At 34.2% G+C, this 21,693-nt stretch overlaps 1 protein-coding gene across 10 annotated transcripts in view; it reads left to right on the forward strand.

Annotated features, from left to right (window-relative positions):
* LOC139502185 (protein ELYS-like) overlaps nucleotides 1-21,693 on the forward strand; it is an 80,509-nt gene that overhangs the window by 55,808 nt on the left and 3,008 nt on the right. For 4 of the 10 annotated variants that reach the window (XM_071291599.1, XM_071291596.1, XM_071291595.1 and 1 more), the window contains 9 exons: nucleotides 1,083-1,214; nucleotides 4,199-4,383; nucleotides 4,973-5,195; nucleotides 6,484-6,671; nucleotides 7,300-10,043; nucleotides 11,641-11,718; nucleotides 13,111-13,225; nucleotides 17,632-17,697; nucleotides 18,601-18,949. In XM_071291599.1, the coding sequence (XP_071147700.1) occupies nucleotides 1,083-1,214; nucleotides 4,199-4,383; nucleotides 4,973-5,195; nucleotides 6,484-6,671; nucleotides 7,300-10,043; nucleotides 11,641-11,718; nucleotides 13,111-13,225; nucleotides 17,632-17,697; nucleotides 18,601-18,949 (4,080 nt within the window). The remainder of the gene's footprint in view (nucleotides 1-1,082; nucleotides 1,215-4,198; nucleotides 4,384-4,972; nucleotides 5,196-6,483; nucleotides 6,672-7,299; nucleotides 10,044-11,640; nucleotides 11,719-13,110; nucleotides 13,226-17,631; nucleotides 17,698-18,600; nucleotides 18,950-21,693) is intronic. The other 6 variants (XM_071291602.1, XM_071291601.1, XM_071291605.1 and 3 more) reach the window with 3 other exon arrangements.

Here is a 21,693-nt window from a genome sequence, read left to right on the forward strand (position 1 = left end):
TTGTTTACAAACATCCAAACAAACATAGCAAGCAAGTTGATCAATGGTTTTCTTTGCATGCTTTTATAAAAGAACTGTAATGATTATTTGAACTGTACATGCTAAAAAAATGATACCATCACAAAAAAAACAAAAAAACAATGAGTGTATTTTGTGTTAATCTTATTTGCAAAGAATTATCTCAAGTAATGTTTGTGCTTTATTTTTATGTAGTCCGACAGCTTTTGCTCAAAATCTGACAAATCTCACTTATAACAGAACTATTGAGACGCCCCAGTCTATTCAATTGTGTCATCAAGGCTCTAAAAATATTTTAAATTATTTTATGAATAGTCTTACAAAATGGGATAAGTAATGATATCAGGTAACATTATCATACATGTGAACCTCCCGACGGGAGTACAATAATCCTGTTTTCAGGGGTCTCCTACCGTCCTCCCGTTTAAGAGAAAAAAATCGTGTGTATGAAATATTTATATAATGATTTATTTGCAAGCAGTGAACAATCAATTATCAAAAACTAAAAACAAAACAAGAAACAGATTCTTCTCAATATTTTTTTTAATAATGTGATATATCATTCAAATAGAAAGGCAACAAGGGTACTATAAACAAACATCATTTTGATGGAAACTTTATGAAAAAAAAACACTTTTAAAGGCAATTTCTGCATCATACGGTTATATTTACGACAAAATTTATGTCGATAAAAAAACTCCTGGTCTGGGTCCTAATCTCCTGACCAAAATTTCCAAGCCTCCTGATCTGAGTTTCACAGTCCATCACATGTATGCATTATTGTGGGTGAATTTATTATAATTTATAATATGTCCTAAAATGTACCTTGTCCTTTTGACATACATGTATATATTTTTACAAACAGTGAGGCCACATAATCTCAGGCCTTGTGTTAATATATAAATTTTGAGAACTATAATCAGACTCTGACTTTAAACTAGATTCTGTGTGTCTAGCACAAATTTTGTACTTTGAGTTCTGATTTAAAGTTTTTGACCGAAAGCCTATGTCACAGGGATTTTTTTAAACTCAGCATACAATAAAATTGTGATTTATTTCTTTAGACACAAACAGCCAGTTGTTTACATGGCACACCAAGAAAGTACACAGACATCATCACCATGGCAACCATCTGTGCAAGCTGCAGTTACTCCTTATAACCTGTCAAAAATGATGTCACCTGTATCTACTAAAAGGTTGGTATGACATTTAGTATTGTGTATTAGACCATTGAAATTGAAAATGGAATTGGGGAATGTTTCAAAGACAACAGCAACCTGAGTTCCTTTATTTTTGAGTGGTAACAAACTTTGGTTGATTGTGGAATACTTGTATTTTCATTGATACTTGAATTGGTGCTTTTGCCAAAGTCTACATATATTCCTACAAGACATATGTTATTGGTTACACGTTAAAACTTGTGGTTCCTATATAACCATGAAACCCACTAAAAAATCTGTATCCCACAAATGATAATGAATCCACAGTACCTATTTATCTCTGTCTTTAATTGAATTTCCTTATCATATGTATATGTCGTGTACATTTTATTATTTTGTACAGGTTATTACTTGTACAAAAACTTTGTATGAGTTATTACTTGTATGATGCCGTCATACAAGTTATTACCTGTACAAATATAATTGTACCAGTAATTACTTGTACAATTTCTGATGACAAAAAGATAATAACTTGTACAAAACATTATATTTGAGTTGTATGTGCTTCTACATTGGTCTATTAGGTTTAACCTTTAATTCCAATATATGATATAACATATATGTAACTTTTTATCATGATTTATTTTTGAAAATAAATTGTAGAAGGGTTTATTTTATTTTTGCTTTTAACGACTTTGTCACTTTGCACTAGTAGTCAGTATTTAAGCAGCAACAAGCTGTTAAGCTTAATTTGCTCAATGTCTCATGCTACATGTATGTGATGTTGTTACTCTGTGTTCTTCGTGTGTCTAAATTATTCTACCATTTCAAAAATAATACTAATGTAAAAAAGAAAATGTCATATAAGTGCCAATTAGACATCTCTCCACAAGAAACCAAATGACACAGAAATTATTCACTATAGATCACCACACGGCCTTCAACAATGAGCAAAGCCCATACCACATAGCCAGCTTTAAAAGTCCCCAAAATGGTACATGTATGCAAGAAGCTACTGTCCAAGTTCGTTAAAAATCCAGGATAGTTTAAAAAAGTTTTTAGAATTTTAAAAAGTTTAACCACAGAGTGAATGTATTGTTTCCTGGCAAAAAAAACCCAACTAAGTTCATTTATAAGTAAAATACGGAAAACATGTTGGCTTTTTTTTGGACAAATTTACTTAAGGATATTATCTTATGATCACAGAGGTGTTTACTTGTACGGATTGTCCGTATTTTACACGGATTTTTTTATAAAATTACTCAATACGGATTTGTCATGCAAAAGTACGGATTTTCTACCAACCCGGAAAAAAATCATAATTGCTTCCGTTTACGGCGATCGGTATCTAAAAGGCGCTTTTCTGACTGGGAATCGCCGCTCTTTTAAGCGCAAAATGATAGCGATCAAGTTTATTTCATGGTCGGCATGGATCAGCCTCAGGATGCCGGCGTTTCTCAAAAAACGCAAAAAAGTCAATGAAAGTTTTCAACAACACCAAGCGCGTGACAAAAGGAAATGCCTTCAAAAGTACAAAGACTTGTACACTATTGAACTGAACCGGCAACGTTCCACCACTAAAGTAGAGGTTATGATGTGCGAGTTGATAGCAGAACTAAACCTACCCCTGTCATCTGCCGATACATTCAACAAAGCATTTAAACTAATGTTTCCCTATTCTAAAATTGCAGGAGGTCAGTTTTTATTCTATTTTCTATGTGTAGGCAGGAGATGTGAATGATCCATATCTTATAAATGGATCTGTCCCACATGTCTCTTATTTTCTTTCTTACGAAACCCAACTTTATTGGCCTGGGCATATAGGGAGGGGTAATGAAATGTTAAAATCCTAGGAGGGGTACTGCCGAAATTTTTTTTAGGTTTGGACTTAGTTTTTGTGGGGGAGGGAGGTAGAAGGAGGTTCCGAACTGTAGTGTTTTGAAATGAAATATTCCAGACCTGCAAACTTAAGCTCAACTTTTTTCAAATCATGCAAATTTTAGGTTATAATCTTTGTTGCAAAAAATTTCTGAATAAGACTGCAGATACTGTCAGAATGCAGGAAATTGCATCTAATTTTTCAAAATTTTTATGGGGGGGGGGGCATGCCCCCAAACCCCCCTAGATGGTTCGTGCCCCTTCGCGGCACTCAGCGAGAGTATTACTGACAACATTGCAAAACTACTGACAATTCAACTGAGAGACATCATGGTGGGTAAACAGGTCTGTGATCATAAACAAGCAAGAAAGTAATTAAAATCTTTAAAACTTTAACCACAGAAGAGTAAATGTAATGTTTCCCAGCAGAAAAACTAAGTCCATTTACAACTAAAATACGGGAAAAAAATAATTTATGTTTACAAAATTTACTTCTGGATACTATCTTATGATCATAAACAAGTTTCTGTCCAAGTTTGGTAGAATTCCAGCATAGTTTAAGAAAGTTATTAAAATTTCAAAAATTTTAACCGCATTTGAAATTCCGCAGAGTGAATATTTGTGGACGCTGCCATCAATGACAACAAAGACACCGTCGTAATGTAGGATCGCTATGTCTCGTTTTTTGACTGAAAACGAAGGCTCGACAAAAATAAACAAAGAAATAAATAAATATGAGAAAACAGTTAAAGAAAATAATACCCGACAATTGAGAAAACAATCCCAGACTAACTTACTCAAAGAAAGGTGTTTTTCAATAAAAACATTTGGTTTAAAGCAAAAGTAGAAGAACATACAAGTCAAAGATATTGTGTTGTACAAGTTATTATCTTTTTCTCAACAAAAATTGTACAAGTAATTACTGGTACATTTATATTTGTACAGGTAATAACTTGTATGATGGCATCATACAAGTAATTACTCATACAAAGTTTTTGTACAAGTAATAACCTGTACAAAATAATCAAATGTACACGACATATATATGCAACAAACACAATTGTAATCCAATTGGCAACAAAAAGAAAGTGTTGAATTTCTCCTAAACTTCTGTTTTTTTACATATTTTTGTTTTATTTCAGAAAAAGCAAAATATGTGGGGCTGATGCCTTAAGTATGTTACAGACACCTGTACCACAGAGAAAGTCACTTTCTAGGTCAAGGACATCGTCATCGGTACCAGCTACACCTCAGTCTATACTTAAAGTCCGTCAGTTCATCTCCAACAAAAGTCCACAGATTTCTCCATCAGAGTGTATGGCAAAAGGTATATATGGATATTGTTAAGACTGCTTTTGAAAAATTTGGATGTTGATGTTCTCCGTGTATCTTTCATTCTCATATGTAGTTACGTTGGTGTTTTTCTATTTTTTCTATTATATTTTCCTTCCTATGGGTTAAATATTTGTGAAATCACAGTAGTTACAGTTATACAGTGAAATAACATTAGGTAAAGAGAAAAACTTTCTTACTGAAATAAGATCAGAAAGCATGTAACTAAATATCTATGACTGACAAAATGTAGCTACAGTTAAAAATTTGGAATGTAATATCAAAAGAACAATATTTTTTACAGCTAATTTCCTAATGCATGTAAAGCAAGACTTTGGTTAGCTTGCTTGCTTTGTTTGTATATAGTACAATTGTAATTGGGATAACGTCCAATCAAATTTAAATATAATATATACAGGTTAAAATTTGCCTATTTTTGTTGTTTGAAGATGTCAATGTTAATTACATAGCTTGAATTAACGTTTAAACAAACAGAGCAAGCAAGCCTACCAAAGTTTTACTGTACAAGCGTTCAGAAATTAGCTGTAAATTGAGAATTTATGTTGTGCTGTTTTTTTACATAGTTTGTGAAGAAGTACCAGTCATATCAGCACCTGGAACTCCTCGGTCTGTTTCCTTCCGAGAAGCTACTATACCGGCGACACCAAAACAACTGAGATTTGTGGAGCCACAGGCAGAGGTCACAAAGGTCAAAACACCACAATCATGCTTAAAAGGTCACAAATCAATACTGAGGTCACCACCAAGTCCAAAATCAGTGAAAGATAGAAGCCCAACTCCAGAAAGGTAGGTCTGATTTTACCAGGTGTTTGTAAATTCAGGCACTTTTGTGTGCATGTATTATTGGGTTTTTTTAAGGATGTACTTTGGTGAGGTTTTGGAATTCGTGTCAAATGTTCGGACTCCTTGGTGTTTTAAAATATTTTGCCCCATAACACCCAATTATTTTTTCATATAAAACTTAATAGCACATGAAAGGTCATTTACCAAAATTTTAAACATTCTTGATTTTCTTTCTTTTGTTTTGAGATTCAAATAATACCAATGCAAATATAAGGTGAAAGTCTGAGTCGGCCTTTTCCCGCCATATTTTAAATCTCAAATATCTCAAAAAGGAAACCATGACTTATCAATATTTTTAGCTTATTTTTATCCTTAAAGAATGTTCTACCAGATTATAGTACCAATTTTAAATTCTTAATTTATTAATTTTCACCTAACCTCACCTTAGTACATCCTTAAGCAATTGACATAAGTAAGAGTTTCATAATTGTAAACTTAGGGAATGGTGTATACTAATAGTGCTATCAAAATTTGAAATGCTATTAAGGAGTTTTTTTATGCGATTTTCCACAATAGTAAAAAAAAAACACAAAAATTTCTAAATTTTTCAGTATTTGTAGCCAATTTTTGTAGATTATGTAGGTTATATGTGAATCACTAAATTTAAAGTTCAATGAGGTATATAAAAAAATTCTCTAGGCTGGTATGTCAACTTAGGTCCACCAAAATATTGTCTTTCCTCAATTCCCAAAAAAGGATACCAACAAAAATAAATGAATCCACAATTATTTATTTATTTATTTATTTATTATCTAGTCGTCAATTACATTATATGTAAACCAAAGAGTACTGATTAAGTGTTTAACAGCAGTCGTAGATCCATATAGTTCTTTTATAATTGAAAACTTTCCATTTGCATTTGTGTAAATAACAATAGTTTTTAAGTACAAAATATCTATGTCTGAAATATTTTATTTACATGTAAATAAAAAAATGTAGAAAATTCTATTTCAATTAAATTCATTCTGTTGATTTCATTATTATTCCGTGAATATCAATATTTCATAGGTTTAGGTTAATAACAAATTTAAATGTTCAATAACAAACTTTGTATTGCCTTGTATGCAAAAATATGGAAAAACCACAAAATCAAATATTCAAGAAAAATGCTATATTTCGTCTCTCTACAAAAATTTGTATCCTCAAATTTTGAATGTAGTGATTGATCAATCTAAGCATGACGTCTTATGGACACGTATTATAGTTAATGTTGTGGTTTATTTATTTTCAGCATATCAAGGTCCCCTAAACATAAATCAACGTTAGATATACTACAGAGACCACCACTCCATGAAACGGAGCGTCCTAATACCAGCCATGAACAGCCATCACTTGAGGAAGACACTGAAACTGATGATAGTGTCATGATAGTGGACAATGATATAACATTTAATTATTCTAAGAAGTCTGAAGCAGAGGGTAATTCTAATAGCTGTTCTAATGATCTGGGTGTAAAGGGAATTTAAAAATCCTTTGTGTGTTAATCTTTTTAAATGGATGGGGGAGGTCGGATAGTGTCTTTCAAAACCCCAAAACAACCAAAATTTAATTTACTAGTACTTGAAGAATTTATTTTGCATACATCAAATGGATAGACAACTATAAATGATATAGAACTTATGTCAAAAAGCCCTTAAAGGGATTTTCATTGAAAATGTTGTGTAGAAACTGCTAACATCAATTTAAAGATTTTGCTTTAACCTGACCAGTCTAGTTATCTCACCTTTGCCTGTTCATAGAACTCTGTTAAATCATTTATGTTTGTTGGGTTCCAATTTTCATGGATTTTGTTGAAATGATGAACCACAAATTTAGATATTCAATAAAGTATAAATTTCTCATAGAGTTATTTGAAAAATTTGGCAAAATTTACAAAAACATGACTTTTCTTCAAACCATGAAAATTGTTACCTATGTAGGTATTTAAAAAAATCACAATATTTGAAATTTATTCTAAAACAAAAGCAGCTACATGTACTAAAGGGACAAAAATGGTATGCTATCATCAAAAGATTAAACCGTTTCATAGTATATTTCTTTTTTTCAGGGGAAGCTAAAGACAGCAGTACCGAGGAGGTTGATGAAAGACCAAACTTCCTTGAACAGCCTCCAGCTCCTCCTGCTCAAGTCACTTCTCTGAAAAAGTCAGTGCTGCTGACTAGTCCTGTTAAACTTAAACATAGTCCACTTAAAACTACAGCAGCACTGAGATCTCCTACAGTCAAGTTGACAAAATCACCAGCAAGAGGAATGATGCCGCCAAAGTTTGAATTCCCAGATGAGGAATTCCCTGAGAGAGAACATAGCCCTCGAGTGAAATTTGCAGAGATGGACGGCGGAAACAGTCAACCGATAGAAACAGATATTCAATCCAGTGAACCAATAGAAATTGATGACACAGATGAGGAAGATGTTAACACAAATAATGAAAAGGCAGTTTCGTTCGGTGGGGTTGAAGAACACAGAGATTCGATACATGAGATTGATGATAGCTTGTCTTCAGATGAAGATCTTGATGATAAAATAAATGAGATTGAGAACAGAATAACTGATCTGGCTCAGGAAGAAGATCTAGAGGAATATGTGATTGAGGACAGAGAACTCAAACCACAGAGATTGTTTCAAAAGAAAAATCGATCCGTTTCCATAAAATTTGTAACCCCAGATAGTAGTTCTGGTTTAAAGGAAAGTATTCAAATATCCGATGAAAGTGTTTCTGATGATGTTACTAGCTCAGAAAAAGAAGAAACTCACATCTCGTATGACGAAAATGTACCACTAGTTTTATCTTCTTTTGAGAAAGAGGAGGACTCGTCAGTGTCCGGAGGTGAAGCTAAAGTTACAACTTCTGGAGAAGATGAAAATTTACATCTTGAGTTGAGTGATGAGGATGACGTTATGGATGTAGATGATGGTCAGATTCGTTCAAGCATGAAGGTGTCTGGTCATTCTGAATCTGAAGCAGCCCTAATCAATGTCTACTCAAGTTTTGTTGATTCTTTGTCAAAGGATGCTCTCGAGTTGGAAGATAATAAGGATGAAGATGGGAACCAGTTACAAGCAACTGGTACTGATGAAAAGGAAAAAGATACTTTGCCTGATGGTGACCAGCTAAATGATGAAGATGCTACTGATATTAACAATGCAGAGGAAGAGATAGACAGTGATTCACTAGGACAGGACAACAAGGAACCAGTAAGTGTAGGAGATTCTGAATTGCCTCCCTTGATAGAAATAGAGGAAAGTTGTTTTGATGAAAAACGTCTTTCTACTTTGTTCGAAAATGAAGATAATGAAGAAAATTCTGATGATGGAGTTTTAGATGGGAAAAAATCTACTTATAAAAGTTCTCTTCCTCACAAACCTCGAACAAGGAGTGATTCATTGTCCGAAGAGCCAGAATTACGTAGATCATCAAGGCGTTTGTCCTCCATGTCAACAGTTGAAGAAGCTGTATTGCCTGTTTCTAAATCACCTGGTCGTAAAAAGAAAGTAGAAGTGCACTCATTGGTCGAATCTAGTGAATCGGAATTACGCAGGTCTTCAAGACGTTTGTCCTCAATGTCAACAGTTGAAGAAGCAGAAACTATATTGCCCCTTTCTAAATCACCTGGTCGTAAAAAGAAAGAAGTCATCAAAGAACCGCCTAAATCTCCAGGAAGAAGAAAGAGTGTCCTTAACACTGAATCTGAGCTCATAGAAAGTGATACTGTAATTAAATCTCCTGCTAGAAGAGGTAGAAAAAGTGCTCAGGATGAGGAGGCTCATTCAAAATCTCCTAGTCGTAGACAGAGTCTTAGAATAGCTGATAGTGTTCAATTGGAAACAGCAAAATCACCAAGCCGTAGAAAAGGCACAAAAAAAGCGAAAGAAGAAAATTTAGAACAAGGCGTCTCTGATGAAAAGGACTTAGAAATAGTGCAATCACCTAGTCGTAGAAGTACAAAAACTTTCAACTATAAAGGAATGACATCCCCAAGCAATAGAAGGAACAAGAGTAAATCACCAGAACACTCGCAAATTGAAAAATCGGTATCGAAATCTCCGGGGAGAAAAAATTCTAAATCTCCAGGAAGAAGAAAAAGTATTTTAAAAGATGTTGACAAAATTGAAGAAAATGAGTCAACAGTTCCAAAATCTCCCGGGAGAAGAAAAAGTATTTTAAAGGCTGACAGTGAATCTAACATGGAAACAAGTGAGTCATCCGTTTCAAAATCTCCTGGGAGAAGAAAAAGTATTCTAAAAGGTGTTGAGGAAGCTGAAGAAAGTAAGTCACCCGTTCCAAAATCTCCTGGGAGAAGAAAAAGTATTCTGAAAGGTAATGATGAAGCTGAAGAAAGTAAGTCACCCGTTCCAAAATCTCCTGGGAGAAGAAAAAGTATTTTGAAAGGTGTTGAAGAGAGTGAGTCATCTGTGCAAAAATCCCCTGGGAGAAGAAAAAGTATTTTAAAAGATGGAGATGAGTCCAACAACATTCTTAAATCTCCTGGAAGAGGAAGAAAGAAAGGCACAAAGATTGTAGATGAAGATAACGCTGACAGTGAAACTTTGGTGTCTGAAAATGATACAAATACGGAAGACAATGACAAAATTAATGTAAAGAAATCACCTGGTAGAAGGAAAAAGAAGACAGATTCATTTACAGAGGTTAAATCTCCTTCAAGGAGATCAGTAGCATCTAGACAATTGTCAGCTGTTTCTGATGAAAGTTTGTCGTCAAGGAGGTCATTAAGGTCACAGTCGCCAATGTTGGAAGATGAGGATGAAATTCCTACTGAAGTTATAGATCAGGTAATGTTCCTTTACAGTTTAAAAAATTTGGTTGATTATATAGGGAATCACTGAAGCATGACTGTGATTTTATTCGATGGATACCAGATTTCGTAGGTATAGGTAAACCACAAATTTAAAGGTCTAATGATGTGCAATATGTAACCATGTCAACAAGCTTTGGCACATACACAAAATATAATATCCATGAAAATACAATTGTTCCTTACTTCATGAAAATTGGTACCCATGTGAATAAATGAATCTATAGTGATTAACTTTTAGGCCCAACCTGTCTTTTCGGGCCAGGTGAGCTTTTCCCATCACTTGGCGTCCGGCGTCGTCCGGCGTCGTCCGGCGTTAACTTTTACAAAAATCTTCTCCTCTGAAACTACTGGGCTAAATTTAACCAAACTTGGCCACAATCATCATTGGGGTATCTACTTTAAAAAATGTGTCCAGTGACCCGGTCAACCAACCAAGATGGCCGCCACAGCTAAAAATAGAACATGGGGGTAAAATGCAGTTTTTGGCTTATAACTCAAAAACCAAAGCATTTAGAGCAAATCTGACACGGGGGTTTAATTGTTCATCAGGTCAAGATCTATCTGTCCTGAAATTTTCAGATGAATCGGACAACCCGTTGTTGGGTTGCTACCCCTGAATTGGTAATTTTAAGGAAATTTTGCTGTTTTTGGTTATTATCTTGAATATTATTATAGATAGAGATAAACTGTAAACAGCAATAATGTTCAGCAAAGTAAGATTTACAAATAAGTCAACATGACCGAAATGGTCAGTTGACCCCTTAAGGAGTTATTGACCTTAATAGTCAATTTTTAACCATTTTTCGTAAATCTTAGTAATCTTTTACAAAAATCTTCTCCTCTGAAACTTCTGGGCCAAATTTAACCAAACTTGGCCAAAATCATCATTGGGGTATTTAGTTTAAGAAATGTGTCCGGTGACTCATCTAACCAACCAAGATGGCCGCCACAGCTAAAAATAGAACATAGGGGTAAAATGCAGTTTTTGGCTTATAACTCAAAAACCAAAGCATTTAGAGCAAATCTGACATGAAGTTTATCAGGTCAAAATCTATCTGCCCTGAAATTTTCAGATGAATCGGACAAGCCGTTGTTGGGAGCTGCCCCTGAACTGTTAATTTTAAGGAAATTTTGCTGTTTTTGGTTATTATCTTGAATATTATTATAAATAGAGATAAACTGTAAAAAACAATACATGTTGGCAAAGTAAGATCTACAAATAGGTCAACATGACCAAAATTGTCAGTTGACCCCTTTAGGAGTTATTGCCCTTTATAGTCATGTTTTAACCATTTTTTCATAAATCTTAGTAATCTTTTACAAAAATCTTCTCCTCTGAAACTACTGGGCCAAGTAAATTATAGATAGAGATAATTGTAAGCAGCTAGAATGTTCAGTAAATTAAGATGTACAAACACATCACCATCACCAAAACACAATTTTGTCATGAATCCATCTGCGTCCTTTGTTTAATATTCACATAGTCCAAGGTGAGTGACACAGGCTCTTTAGAGCCTCTAGTTTCAATTAACAGTCAATGTAAATACATTGTAACTATTGTTACTTTCAAGCAGGAAGAACAAATGCAGTCTGATGGAGAAATACTGACCCCACCAGATTCAGAAATGGATTCACCAAGTAAAAATAAGGTAGGAAAAGTCTAATATTGTAAAAAGATAATCTAACTTAGGGAGCTACCATTTGATTTTTATGGGGGGGCTAGGATGAAATTTGAAAAAAATAGGCAGAACAGGAGTTTTTGAGTTAAAAAAAAGGCAGGATGTGACACTTGCAAAAAAAAAAGTCAGGACGACAATTTAGGTAAAAAAAAGTCAGGATAAACTAAAAAAAAAGAAAAGGCAGGACCGATTAGAGTAAACAATAAAAAGGCAGGACAGAGATTACAGCTAAAAAAAAAATGCAGGACAAAATTTTTCATCCTAGCCCCCCCATAAAAATCAAATGGTAGCTCCCTTAAAAAACTACTCAATAGCTTAGAAAAACATTGATTTGTTATTATTCAATTTTAAACCAACAGGTGGTTGCAATATATGCAAGTTCCAATATAAGATACAATTTTGTACACAGTAGGTAAAAAAAGCCTACCACAAGAAGAATGAGAGTCTCGTTAGGTGAGTGGTCTAGGTAGTTCAACTACTGACTACACTGAGGTTGTGAGTTGAAATCTTTCATGTGGCAGGTGGGCTTAATTAAGGAAGTTCGCTGCTCAGTTTCAAAATAAATAGCTTTCCATAACACTAGTATAGATTGATAGGGGATTAATTGAGGAATCAAAAAAGCAAAAAAAATATAGGGGTCAATGTGCTTGTTTTCAAGATATTAACCATTGGAATTTTGGCGGGAAAATGTTCTCTCTTGATTTTTCTTAGCCTTATCATTGAACAGTTAAAGTTCTCAAAAACTATTTAAAAATAAATAAGATTTTATAAGACTTTTACAAATGGCTTATAATTTTACATGTAAAAGATTTATAAAAAGAAAAATGTGGGTCCATGGGCAATTTTTTTTAAGGCATTCCAATGGATAAAACCAGAGGATTTCGAAAATCTGACAAAAATCCCAAAATATGACAAGCAAACATCCTTAACTTTAATCTAAATTTACTAGGATTGTCAGTTACTTGCAGACAGTTGGTGGTCTTCCCTGGCTTCCTCCGCCAATAAAAATTGACTAGGATTGTCAGTTACTTGCAGACAGTTGGTGGTCTTCCCTGGCTTCCTCCACCAATAAAAATTGACTGCCATGAAAGCTGATAGTACTGAAGGTGGCATTAAACACCAATCAATCACATATAGATTGTTCAAAACTCTTTGTTTCTCTACATACAAAAAGCAAAGAAATTAGTACAAGCAAATATTCATCACTCCACAGTAAATATTGTCGGAAGAGATTAACATATGTACTCAGCATTTGAAAGTGAAACAGAGTCCTATGTGAAAATTAAGAAGAGAGTTCAGTTTTCTGAACTTAATTTACCAATACAGTCTCTGTTATCATTATATGTTTATCTTTAATTTCAGAAAAAGAACACTGTAACCCCGACAAGAGGTCGAAGAGGGAGAAAATCAACTACTCCTTCAAGAGCGTCAAAGAGAAATGAAGATAAAACAGAGACATCTGATTTATCTGAAACAGGTAATCTGATTAAATTCCATTCATTTTAAATACTGTAAACCAACAATTTCCATGAGGGAATTATTGTCAGGACTTTCACAAGGGGGTCTCATTGGGGGGGTTCCGATCCCGGATCCCGCTTACTGTTTTGTCAGAATCCCGTATCCCGCTTACACTATGTACGTAAGCAATTCTCATTTTTTTGTCGAGCCTGCAACTTTTGTTGCAGAAAGCTCGACATAGGGATAGTGATCCGGCGGCGTCGGTGGCGGTGTTAGCTAACTTCTTAAAAGCTTTATATTTTAGAAGGTGGAAGACCTAGATGCTTCATACTTTGTATATAGATGCCTCATGTTACGAAGTTTCCGTCAGTCACATGTCCAATGTCCTTGACCTCATTTTCATGGTTCAGTGACCACTTGAAAAAAAAGTTCAAATTTTTTGTAATGTTGAATTCTCTCTTATTATAAGTAATAGGATAACTATATTTGATATGTGCGTACCTTGCAAGGTCCTCATGTCTGTCAGACAGTTTTCACTTGACCTCGACCTATTTCATGGATCAGTGAACAAGGTTAAGTTTTGGTGGTCAAGTCCATATCTCAGATACTATAAGCAATAGGGCTAGTGTATTCGGTGTATGGAAGGACTGTAAGGTGTACATGTCCAACTGGCAGGTGTCATCTGACCTTGACCTCATTTTCATGGTTCAGTGGTTATAGTTAAATTTTTGTGTTTTGGTCTGTTTTTCTCATACTATATGCAATAGGTCTACTATATTTGTTGTATGGAATGATTGTAAGGTGTACATGTCTAGCGGGCAGATGTCATGTGACCTTGACCTCATTTTCATGGTTCAGTGGTTATAGTTAAATTTTTGTGTTTTGGTCTGTTTTTCTCATACTATATGCAATAGGTCTACTATATTTGTTGTATGGAATGATTGTAAGGTGTACATGTCTAGCGGGCAGATGTCATGTGACCTTGACCTCATTTTCATGTTCAGTGGTCAAAGTTCAGTTTTTGAGTTTTGGTCTTTTTATCTAATACTATATGCCATAGGTCAACTATATTTGGTGTATGGAAATATTTTATGATCTTTATGTCAGTAGCGCAGGTTTCTTTTGACCGTGACCTCATTTTTACGGTTCATTGCACAGTGTTAAGTTTTTGTGTTTTGGTCTATTTTTCTTAAACTATAAGTAATAGGTCAACTATATATGTTGTATAGAAGCATTGTTAGCTGTACATGTCTGCCTGGCATGGTTCATCTGACCTTGACCTCATTTTCATGGTTCATTGGTCTTTGTTTAGTTATCTTGGTTAATGTTAAGTTTATGAGACAGTTGTAATAAAGCTTTATACTTAGGACTATCAACATAATATCAATGATTAGTATAGAAGGCGAGACATTTCAGCGTGTGCACTCTTGTTTTTCATTTCCCGGGTCCCGCAAGACCTCATTTCCTGTTTTCACGAGACAATAATTTGGCTTTCACGTGTCACGCTTACAAAAAATCAGCAATCCCTCGTCACGCTTAGACCCCAATGCGACCCACTCACAAGTAGAAAATAACAGAAATATAGATAGTCGCCCAAATTTAAAACTGGTACTTTTTATGCCCCACCTACGATAGTGGAGAGGCATTATGTTTTCTGGTCTGTGTGTCCGTCTGTTCGTTCGTCTGGCTATTCGTCTGTCTGTTCATCCGTCTGTCCTGCTTCAGGTTAAAGTTTTTGGTCAAGGTAGTTTTTTTATGAAGCTGAAGTCAGATCAACTTGAAACTTAGTACATATGTTGCTTATGATATGATCTTTCTAATTTTAAAGCCAAATTAGACTTTTACCCCAATTGCACGGTCCACTGAACATAGAAAATGAAAGTGTGAGTTTCAGGTTAAAGTTTTTGGTCAAGGTAATTTTTGATGAAGTTGAAGTCCAATCAACTTGAAACTAAGTACACATATAAAAAAGAAGATGTGGTATGATTGCCTATGAGACAACTCACAGACATTAACAACTGTTCCCTATGGTATGATCTTTCTTATTTTAATGCCAAATTAGTAGAGGGGCATTATAGATATTTTACCCTATTTCACGGTCCATTGAACATGGAAAATGATAGTGTGAGTGGGGCATCTGTGTACTTTGGACACATTCTTGTTCTTATCTAACAACATTAGATTAATTTTAAAATCTGTGTGAAAACTTAACTCGCTGTGAAGTTGACTAGAAAGGGATAAAGGTGAAAAAATATCCTCGAAAATAATTTGGTTTCCAGTAGGATGGATGAAGGAAGGAAAATGTTGCATAAATATGAAAATTAGATGTGTTAGAACAACACATTCTGACACGAATGGCCCGCTTGCAAAGAAAGCAAACATGAACTTGATCTGTAACTCATCATACTGTATAGCCGGTTATTTTTTGTGCGATGTAAATTTTCGCGGATATAATAAAATCGCAAAAATAAATTTCACCAAATAAATAGTGTACATGCAAAGAAAGGTATTGATAAAAGTTTTGAATCCTCCAAAATATTTCATATACTTTATTCAATGAAAATCACAAAAGTAACCGGCTATACGGTTTATAGACACACATACTTAGAATCAGCTCAATATGGAATACCATATGATAAAAAATCATATTAAAGTACTTGAAACTAATCAGATGTTGATATTTCACAGAAGCTTTTAAAAATACAGCCCTAAAAGCATCAAATATTTATCAACCCTAGTTTATTTCTCTATGGAATAGCATAATCAGGATAGCTATAGAAATATTTTTTGTATAAAAAAATTCCAGTATATAAGAAAGTGTATGTATTTTGATACTCAAAATATGGGGGAAATGGGGGGAAGGAGAGTACTGGATATCTCAGCTGCTTACTGTGGATTTGTTGGATACTAATTTTGATGGGTTTCAGGGAACAAGTGAACTACTAATTTAAATGTTCAATAAATTTCTATAAGCATTGTATGCAAAAATTGGCAAAACCACAATATCAAATATCCATGAAAATGCAAACTTTCCTCAATCAAACTTCATAAGAATCCTACTACAAATGTACTATAATGATAATGTGTGTTGTCGACATAAAAGAAAACTATTGATGTTTTGGTAAAAAAATAAAGTTGAAATTGGTCACTCTCTGAGTGGTCAATTTTGATAGCTCCCACTACTATCCTCTTGTTTTGTTGTTGGGTTGCTTACTTGTTGACAACCAACCAACATCAGTTTTGATTCATATTGGCTTCAAAATGATATCTAGGAGTTACCAACCTTTTAATGATGATGATGATGATGAAGAATGGTTGCTTTATGTCCAGGGGCAAAATGATATGCATATTCAGGACAAGAACATGTTAATGTAATATAAATATATACCCTGCTTCGTATTAGACTGGCATACTGACCTGGATTTTTAACATGCTAGTTCACGAGGTAACAGTCTGCAGGAAGAATACCCTGCTTCGTACTAGATTGGTATACTGACCTGGCTTTTTAACATGCTAGTTCACGAGGTAACAGTCTGCAGGAAGAATACCCTGCTTTGTATTAGACTGGCATACTGACCTGGATTTTTAACATGCTAGATCACGAGGTAGCAGTCTGCAGGAAGACATGTCAACTTACCTAGACCCATTATTCTGACTCCAAGCTGACAAGTTTTTGCTCACACTATAAATGCTGCTTGCTGAGCAGACAAGCAGCAAATACCAATTTTAAAGTCTGGTTTAACTGGGTCTGAGTTCGAACCCATGACGTCCAATCTTGAGGTGAAACATGCTACCTCAAGACCACCTAGGCAGTTTTTAGTTCCCTACAGACAAGGTCAAAGGGGACTTTAGGTTTGCACTCCATCTGTTAGTCTAATCAGTTTTCATAACAAGTTATAGATCAATTTATAATTTTGTTCCAATACAATGAACTTTTAACTGATAGGGGACTTTGTATTGCCATGTTATACTATACTCACAGGGTAGGGGACTTTGTATTGCCATGTTATACTATACTCACAGGATAGGGGACTTTGTATTGCCATGTTATACTATACTCACAGGATAGGGGACTTTGTATTGCCATGTTATACTATACTCACAGGATAGGGGACTTTGTATTGCCATGTTATACTATACTCACAGGATAGGGGACTTTGTATTGCCATGTTATACTATACTCACAGGATAGGGGACTTTGTATTGCCATGTTATACTATACTCACAGGATAGGGGACTTTGTATTGCCATGTTATACTATACTCACAGAATAGGGGACTTTGTATTGCCATGTTATACTATACTCACAGGATAGGGGACTTTGTATTGCCATGTTATACTATACTCACAAAATAGGGGACTTTGTATTGCCATGTTAAACTATACTGACAGAATGCTTGTTTGATATATGTTGTGTTTTTTCAGAGTCTGTTGAAGTACCACCTGTGTTTTCATTTTCAAATCCAATGGAAGTTGATCTCCCAACAGAAGGTAAATATTGCAAAATATATTAAATAAAAAATTTAAGTAATCCAGAGAAAGAGAGATGTTTTCTGAAGAGTAATTTTTGGCAGTCTGTTTAGACGATAAATAAACTGCCAATTGCTACTGTTTATTCAGAATGTATTGAGTGCAGTTATTATTATTTAAAAAGGCTAGATTGATTATTGCGATATCTGAAAAAGCTGCATACAGTCATATGTATCCAATATCAGAATGTGGGTTTCTATTATTGCCATATTAACCTAGTCACAATTTCAATTTGTGTTTCACCTCAAACCACAAAATCAATGAAAAAATTTGAAATTGTGATTCAGGTTGAACTACAAAATCAATGGCAAATGTTATCCCGTGAATAATCATGAATTCAGTATTAATTATACCCCCGCTTTAAAAAAGGGGGGGTATATTGTTTTACCTCTGTCTGTCCTTCCGTCAGTCCATCCGTCCCATGAATATTTTTCGTTGCATTCTTCTCAGGAACTACAATACAAGGATTTCTGAAATTTGGTTTCAGGGTTTATCTAAGTCAGCTATACCTTGTGATGCGTTTTCAGATTGATCACTTGACAACTTCTTGTTTACCGAACACTTGTATGATTTTACACATGATAGCCAAGTTGAAAATTTTCGTCACATTTTTCTCAGGAACTACAATACAAGGATTTCTGAAATTTGGTCTCAGGATTTATATAAGTCAGCTATACTGTGTGATGCGTTTTCAGATTCATCACTCGACAACTTCCTGTTAACAGAACACTTGCATATTTTTACACTATTAACATTATCCACTTGCGGCGGGGGTATCATCAGTGAGCAGTAGCTCGCAGTTTCACTTGTTTTTTTATAATTACATTTGAAGACTTATATTCAAAATATTTATTGATTTTCCAGATTTTACCAAAGTTAAAGAAGCATCAGAAGTTCAGTCTTTCATCTTTTCACCACCAGCCCCACCGCGGACTCGTAAATCAAGTTTCCAGGAAGATACTTCACAGCTTGCTGCTCAAGAACAATCAATTTTATTACCTTCAACATCAAGGGAGCAAACTCCAATTAGGTCAAGGGAGGGAACTCCAGTAAAATCTGTTTCAAAAAGAGGCAGACGGCGAAAAGGATCATCTGATTCAGATGTTTCTATTCCTCTTTCGATCCCCGAGGAACCTCCAGGCACTGCAACAGAAGAAACTGATGTGCAATCTGAAAGTGAACCTCCTGTTAAAAAAGAGAAAAAGACAAGAAGGTAAGCATTATTTACAGGGGGGAATAGTTTTAAGAAGTTAGGCATTACTCTCTGTGGAGGGTAAGGGACGACATCAATCAAAAGTTAAATGTAGGATAAAAAAATTAATTCATATAGTTTTTTCACTGACCCTTACTTAATTTGGGAAAAATTGATTGACCAATAAAGATATATAATTGATGTCAATTAAACAAACTTGCAGCAAATTTGACCCCCAAACCCAAACTATTTGAATTAAGTTTTTTTATCCTTTAAAAGGTGGTATGGGTGTCTTTCGCCATCTTGGATTGTAAAAAACAGAGATTCTAAGGTCCAGATTTTGAATCAAATTTTCAAAATTTGATGCAGGAATGCAGATATTTAATGTGAATTTTCATTTAAAAGAACCACTTTATTATAAGGATATAACTTATAAATATTAATATTGTTACAAGTGTAAATTTTTTTGGTGGTTTTTAAATGTTTTTAAACGTTTTTAAACTGGCATTTTAAGGGGAGGTAACTCTAAAACAGTGCATTTTCCTATTTTGTATTTTAGTTGGAAAAAATGTATGGTGACCCTATCTTTTCTTTTGATATTCTCTTAGTTTTGTCTGAAAGCTATCTTTTCCTAATTTATTTCACAATTCTAACATTTTGTTTAGGTTCAAATCACAATATGGTGTTTTTTCCTGTATAATCCATACAATAATTGTCATTTTGTCACAACCTGTAGCTTGAGAAAATGCACGGTGACCTATCAATTTTATCATATTTTTGAATATATATCAATAGATACTATGTTTTGGCAAAGTATGAACAGTTCTATCATTTTTATTTTAGACTCCCATACCACCTTAATTGATTTTTTGAAGTCGTCTCTAAGAGGGTTTAATAAATTTTTGGTCAACACCTAAAAATTTTGATAGAGCAGGGCTTTAACTGCTAGGTTACTAAGGAAATTTTAAATTCAGAACAAATATTCGTAAAGTTAATACTAAGGGTTCCCATTTAATTTTCTTTGGGGCAGGATGATTTTGAAAATGAAAATCCTGGACAGGTAAAAGGTTAAAATTAAGATGAAAATATATAATACAGGAAATAATTGTGTACTGAAGTGGAAATAAATTTTTAAGCAGGAAAGAATTTGAAAATAAAGTATATGTAGTAACAGCTGAAAATGAATATTTACAATCTATGTAAAATCCTCCCCACTCAAGACTATCAATTGGTCATTCCCTACGAACAGTTTGTTATTTATTAGAAATCATTTTTTGTTATTATAGTAGAGTCAGATGATTTAGTCTCTGTATAGGCACAACATGAGTATGAATAAATAAAGAAGTTGTGGTATGATTGCCAATGAGACAACTCTTCACAAGAGACCAAATGACAAAGGTCACTGTATGGCCTTAAACAATGAGCAAAGCCCATACCACCTAGTTAGCTTTAATGGCCATGAAATCACAAATGCAAAATAATTTAGATGAGAAAAACTAAGGGCCTAATTTATGTACAAAATAATGTACCAAAAACAAATATGTACCACAGCAACAAACTACAATCACTGAACTACAGGCTTCGGACTTGGAACAGGCACATACTGTGAAAGTACTTTTATTCGTGGGGTACCAATTTCCCTGGTTTTCGTGGATAAAGTCATTTAAGTGTCCAACGAAATAAAACAACCATTGACCAAATCAAGACATGGAAAGATCCCCATCGGTAGGGACTTCTGATATGATCTAGAAAATATATTGAATAACGCCAAATCTGAGAATTCTTTAATAGCAGTCACAGAACTACAACTGCATGCATGATTATCCCCATTTAATCTTTAAAAACCTAAACTGTACAACTTTAATTTGATCTTTTGCTTCTCTTAAAAATATTTTTGATCGATGAAAGTTAGATTTCCAGTATTGATATGCTAGTATGATAAAGTGTTCATTTTATATTCTCATAGTTCTCGTACATATGAGAAATTATAATTTCATGCTGGGTTTGATTTTGATAAGAATTTTTTGACAATTACAGATACGTTTATAGCATTTGTTTATGTTACTGTTTTCTTTAAGTGACATGTTTATGGCCTAATTAACACCTTCGATGGTCTTTAATCTGTTAATTACTTTATCATGGGTTAATTAGTGCTATCATTACGATTTACACAGTCCAATGTTTACTTTGCAATTTCCTCAATCCAGACTATTTGCAACCTTCGTCTCTTAAAAGGCTTTAATTTTTATTTATTTTTTATTTTTAAAAAACTGAAATCCACGAATTTAAAAACCCACGAACATGTAAATATTCCTCAAACCACGAAAATTGATACCCACAAATTAAAGTACTTTCACAGTACATACAGAATGTGGTGGGGTTAAGCTTGTTTCCATCCCTAGTTTTGGTGAATGATCTAGGAGCTGTGTTTTACGACACATTCCTAAATCATCAAGTTATTCCGTAACCATCAAGGTAGTTTGTTTAACTATAATGGATGAAAATGAAAAAGTAGGTAATTCTTTCTTAGCTCATTGTGGGCTACTGCTATCACTTGCGTCTGTTGTGGTCTCATTACTTTTACCAAAATCTTCTCCTCTGGAACTACTTATAATGCTGTACTTGGCATACCAAGATACTGCATGCCATCTAACATTTATTTGGGGTACCAGGATTCTCTGAAGACCATGTTGACAATGGTTATCTATTTTCAGCTGCACATACACATAATATCGGAATTCGGAATACTATTACTTTTATTTTTT

The sequence above is a fragment of the Mytilus edulis genome, chromosome 13 (assembly GCF_963676685.1).
Source record: "Mytilus edulis chromosome 13, xbMytEdul2.2, whole genome shotgun sequence".
NCBI lineage: Eukaryota > Metazoa > Mollusca > Bivalvia > Mytilida > Mytilidae > Mytilus > Mytilus edulis.